General features: G+C 39.9%; 1 protein-coding gene across 3 annotated transcripts in view; it reads right to left on the bottom strand.

Annotated features, from left to right (window-relative positions):
- Positions 1–2,938: 2,938 nt before the first annotated feature.
- The window catches only part of serpinh2 (serine (or cysteine) peptidase inhibitor, clade H, member 2), an 84,178-nt gene continuing 81,116 nt past the window's right edge, over positions 2,939–6,000 (bottom strand). For 2 of the 3 annotated variants that reach the window (XM_039747179.1, XM_039747180.1), the window contains exon 5: positions 2,939–3,389. In XM_039747179.1, the coding sequence (XP_039603113.1) occupies positions 3,099–3,389 (291 nt within the window). In that variant the 3' untranslated portion in view covers positions 2,939–3,098. The remainder of the gene's footprint in view (positions 3,390–6,000) is intronic. The other variant, XM_039747181.1, reaches the window with a different exon arrangement.

Raw genomic sequence — 6,000 nt, 5'->3', positions numbered from 1 at the left:
CGGTCCGATCCTGACCTAAATTACTGGATCGGAAATCGGGAAGCAATAAAAAATGTAATTTGATCCTTTAAAAATTACGGAAAATAATTACCGCATGCATAACGTGATTTGGGACATGCATCACGTGATAAGAGTTTCTGTTGCGTGTGAGACTTGCCGACATGTCAGCAGTTTGGAGTTACTTCCGACTCAAAGAAGAAAAAGCCAAGACTGCCGAATGTAATTTATGCAATACAAGTGTTTCGCGGGGTGGTAGCCTTTGATGGTGGTATTTGTGTTGAGGTATATAAAATGTATCTGGACATTTTTTTGAAAGCATTAATTTTTGTTTTCTGTTTAAAAAAAGACTCAATGACTGTATCGGATTTGTGACGTATCGGCAGATATCCAAATTCACAATATCGGTATCGGTATCGGACATAAAAAAGTGGTATCGTGCCATGTCTAGTAAGAACGTTTCCACGTTCAAATCACGATGTATAAAATCAAAACTTGGCGTAAAGCCACACACATTTTCACGGTAGCCCATACCCTGGCATACGCAAGTTCTGCACTCAGTTTTGCAGACTGGTGGCACCCAGCGTCAAAGCATTGCTACTGTTCCTGTGTGGTTACTCTTTTATTTTCCTGATGCGGCTTTATAAATACACTGAAATTAACCGCATATTGTTTATTAGTTTAATGCATCTGATTGTATTTAACATGTAACAATATAATGGTCCACAGAATGGTTAAACTATTCCAAATACCATAACTGCTTTAGCGTTGTTACTCTCACTGCACCTTTTTCTTCTTCTTTCAGCTGCTACCGTTAGGGGTTGCCACAGCGGATCATCTTTTTCCATATTACTCTCACTGCACTACTCAAGAGTTTTTATATCACTGTATCTGAGTGGGGAATTACAGCTGTACAGCACCTAATCGGAAAGAGAATTATTGGGTTACAGCATCAAGCACACGCTGCCTCAGCCATGTTGCTTATTGAACTGCGCTCATACGACAAACACTTCAGAGCCTTTCCTGTACGGACCTCGTGGTTCAGAAACAGTTTTATCCCAAGAACTATAAACGCACTCAATCAGTCCATCAAGTGCTTCTTGTAGAACTGTTTGTACTTATAAGTACATTTAACTCACTCTAAACTTGCGATACAGTTATAATATTGCACAACCTGAGCCACTTTATAAAGCGAGTATTTATATATGATGACAATATCATTTTTAAGAGGAAATGCAGCAAAATAAAACTTTAACTTAATTTAAATAATCTATATTGTTAATAAATAAGCTAGCGTTCACGAATTGTTCCTGCCTCGTGCTGTATTCTTGCTGGGACTGGCGCGACACTGGATGAATAGAATAATTTAACATGTACTATGAAGATATTTCAATGTTCCTTAAAAGTTTTGAAGAATCGGCGTTCTAAGCTTGCAGATGGCTTAACGTCTACTACAGAGCTCATTGTATGGCGATTGGGTATTTGGAGAAAGAAAAGTAAGGACAGGAATTGGGGGTTGGTACGTTTGAAAGAGACAGTACTGCTGCACACGGCGCAGCAAGCATCCTGCGTGAGACATGAACAATCACTGAACCACTGTGTTCCTATGTTTAATAACATGCTTTAACTCCTATCATCATGAAAATGATATCACGTATACATCTCAGTATTTTAATTATTCAGAGAGCTGTAATATTACGAATGTAATGGATTCTGTGTCCTGTCGGAGGAAGCCCGGAAGCATGTAGTGATTCATACACACATAGAGCACATAGAAGATCAAATACAAAACAAAGTTTTTAACGTGCTACTTTAGTTACAATATGATTTGAGAAACTAGTAAATTAAACGATTTTAAGATGAAGTTTATGATGTTCTACTTTAATGACAAAATAAACTATTTTGAGATTTAAGTTGACATTTCGTGCTTTTTTCCCACTGTGTGCCTATTTTTTAATTTTCTCTGTACCCTAATAAGCTTTCATATGAAACTTAGACAGTGGGCTATGAATTGCCTTTTCGCTGCAACTTTGATATCTGACAACTTCTTTTTTATTTCGGGCACTGTGCGACTTTGTGAACTTGAGCTTTCAAGTTTCTTCGACACTCGATCAACTTCCTTTTGTTGATTATACCACTGTTTAAACCAACAAATAGTATGTTTTTCCTTGCCTCCACTTGGTATTCGCTGAAATTCTTCTATTTCCCCCCGTGCTTTTGTCATTGCCTTTTCACAGAAGGCTGAGCTTAAGGGTTATTTACATTGAATTGCATATTCAAAGATTTATGCATCTGGATTTTTTTGTCTGTGAGCACATTTCCGCTTTTGTCCGCATGCCATGTTATAGTGTGAATTCTACGCACAGCGTTATGCATGAGGCCCCAGGTTTTTTTACTGTTTTATGGATTATTTATTTATTGAGGAAACACTGCACTATTTATTTAGAAAAGCACTGAACACTTTGCACCTTCCCCTTGCTTCATGTGGTGTCCTCATTTGTCCAGCTCAACCCAGTCATGACTATTGATAGTGTCAGGTTCAAGAGGCTTCCAAATGAGAAGCTGCACCTGCACCGTCACAAGCGGGGGTTGTGTGCAAGCAGCCTTTTTGCATGTCCAGCCACAGATTCTCGATTTATTTGAGGCTTTATCCGTGATGCCCAGCTATAGTCCCACATCTCCATGACATCCATTCTTAGTGTCACTTTATGACTTTAAGTGGGCTGAATGTGCCTCGTGTGACTGTCTGTGCCCCTTTAATGGAACAAGCGCTTCTGGAGAGTGGGTGCTAGTCTGATTCGTCTGTGGTCAGTGTAGGTCCAATCCCACTTCTTACAGGCTCGGTTGATGGTGGAGCCCATCCTGGCAGCATTGGGCACATCATGCCCATTTTCATTTCATTTACGCTCACTTACTGCTTTCCTAGGTGACTGACACGGAATTAGCAAGTTTATGTTTTTTATTTAAATTGAATTTTCTGTACATAATTTAACAAATTCACCAGACTTTTAATGCTGGAATTATGGTAGAAAAGAAAAAATAGCTTTCAGGTCCTTTTATTGCACAGAAAACATTCAGTTGTGAAAGACCAACATTTTGGCTCACAGTTCGTCATGTAAGGCGTCCCCATCAGCACTGTCCACAGCTCCAATCAGAAGCAGAGAGTTCGTCTCATTGTCTCTGACCAGAATGATGAAACTGTGGTCTGCATAGAACAGCTTTGGTTTTTGTAGATCTTCTTCAATGTCTGAGGTGCCACCTTGTGTGTCCAACTCTAGCGTGGCAGCGTGCAAATAATTGGCGAGGTGCAGATGCTCGTCACTGGTGATTCCAGAGAAATCGGCTTTCTTCTCATCCACTGAATCTGTTAGCCCCAGATCTTTCAGATATTTCTGCAGAGGGAGAGGAGATAAAGATCAATAAAAGTGCTTGAAATTAAAACGTCGGGACAGATCATTGGCATGAGCATTGGTGGGCTATCACACACTCCACCTAAGCCCTTAACAGGAGTGCAAGTGTCACATCTGTGTGGATGCATCATGCACAAGCAGCAAACCTTTAAAGAAGCCTTCCAGGGCTGTCCAGACGACGATATTCAAATGATGAAGGATTACAAATAATGTTAACTTTTTTTTTTTTATAAAAAAAAAAAATTAGAGAAGAGAGAACGTGATGTGCAAGTATCAACATCGATCCATCAACATCTGAAGGGGTTGAATGATTCTCGTACAAGGCTCTGTGTTTAGCTATTCAAGTTGCAGCCACGTAGGAGTAAAGTGATGAGTTGAACAGATTTGCAAGTTATGTGTTGTAAAATTACACCTTTAATAAATTAATAGTGCTGCTGCTTCATGAATTTGCAGCTTAGGGTTCAGATCTCATACCCAGATACACTATGTGGCTAAATGTTTGTGGACATCTGATCATCTCACCTTCTTCTTTCAGCTGCTCCCATTTAGGGTTTGTGGAATCAGCGGAATCATCCATTTCCACTTATCCCTGACTTTTACCTCATTTTCTGCCACACAGACTGCCTTCATATCCTCCCTTACCCCATCCATAAATCTCTTTGGCCTTCCTCTTCTCCTCTTGCCTGATGGTTCCACCCTCAACATTCTTTTCCTAGTGTACCCCTCATCTCTCCTCTGTGTGTGCCCACAACATCTCAGTCTAGACTTTCTCACTTGGTCACCAAACTATTGTGCCTGTGATGTCTCTCTAATATACTGTACAGATTTCTAATCCTGTCTATCCTCGTTACACTGACCGAAAATCGTAGGGTCTTCAAATCTGCCACTTCCAGCTTCCTGTCTTTTTATTGGTGCCCCAGTCTCCAAACCATACAATACAGCTGGTCTCACTACCGTTTTATAGACCTTCCCTTTCACTCTTATATCACTCCTGCCACTCTTCTCTATCCAGTCCACCCTGCCTGCACTCTCTTCTTCAACTCTCTTCCGCAGTCTCCATTGCTTTGGACTGTTGAACCCAAGTAATTAAATTCGTCTACCTTCATCACCTCTGCTCTTTGGAGTTGCACTCTATAAGTAGTGCCAAGTTTAAAGTCCCTGAATTCTTCAGTATGACCCGTTCTACTGCCAGTGTTTATTAGTGTTACCTATAGGTGCAGCTGAAACACCTGAGCTCAATAATTTAGAGGAGAATCTACATACTGGTGGCCATTTATTATAGATGGACATATACAAAGCTAGACAGATATGAAAGGCACTATATGACAGATAGATAGAAATGAAAAGCACTATATGATAGATAGATAGATACAGTAGATAAGGCACTTTATGATGTCTAGTTAGATATGATATATATATGACTATATGATAGATAGCGCTAAATGATGGGTAGATATTAAATTATAATAAAAAAATAAAGCTGCATTTAAAAAATAAAATAAATGACTGCCTGTTTTTGTCACACATTTTTGGTTTGTCAAAATATGTGTACCTGCTCTCTGAGAACAGTGTGCATTTATCCAAGGAACACATTAATATAGAAATATATAGACATATAGAAAAAGTTACAAAAATAAAAATCTATAAGCATTGCAATAGCATATCACATAAAAGGCCACCGAGACCAATGTGAAGAAGCAGCAAAAGCAGTTTCTCCCAGCAAAGATACTTGAAATGAAGGGCAAGTTAAGAGTTACTTATTAAAAAGCTCCCTCATTTAATAATCTCTTTGAAATAGTGAGGAGGATGGAAATGGACCAGAATGCTGTGTATCAAATGAACACTGTCATGTCATAAGGATGTAACGACAAGGCTGCTGCCTCTTGTTCATCATTTTCGATGGAAGCGCATGCAGCAGCATGTCGTCACTGACCTCATCATAGGACAGAGTGGCAGAAGTGCCAATTCTATTCACACATCCTTATGCATCCACCAGCAAAGCCATTTTGCTCTAACATGGGGCAGCGATGGTTCAAATCCTGTACTCACAAACTATTAAAAGTTACTCTGCATAGTAAAAAGTCTAGAAAGGTTCTATAAAAGACAAGCTGCAACTCTTACTGAACATCTGCCTCTTACAAGGGTGCAAACAGGCACTCAACGGGCAATCTTAAAAATTCCTCCATTTATCAGTTTTTCAGAGTTGCTCAACCTAACTCTGGGTGGTGGGAGTCACAGCCTAATAAAGCAGTAGCAGAAAAAAGAAAAATAATACCATTTTTACTCGTGTACCACGCGCCCTCGTGTAAGATGCGCATCCTAATTTTTACGAAGAAAATCGCAAAAATTGTTTTGCCCGTAATCGACGCTGCAGATCGTATAGGAAACGTTTAGGGCACGTTTTCCGCGAAATGCCCTTCTGTTTTTGTTGCATGACGTAAGTTTTTCTTTCTTCCGTCGCCAATCTCGAACACATGACTCTGGAACACCGTACTTGCGACTTGCTGCCCGATTTCCTATCTTCTCTGCTTCCAAAATCACAGTGAAGGAGCGTAAACGCTTGCTACTATCCATGCTGAATGACGACGCCAAA

This window comes from Polypterus senegalus, chromosome 3, assembly GCF_016835505.1.
Source record: "Polypterus senegalus isolate Bchr_013 chromosome 3, ASM1683550v1, whole genome shotgun sequence".
Taxonomy (NCBI): Eukaryota; Metazoa; Chordata; class Cladistia; order Polypteriformes; family Polypteridae; genus Polypterus; species Polypterus senegalus.
Note: the sequence above shows the minus strand (reverse complement) of the source record. Positions and strands in the feature narration are given on the sequence as shown.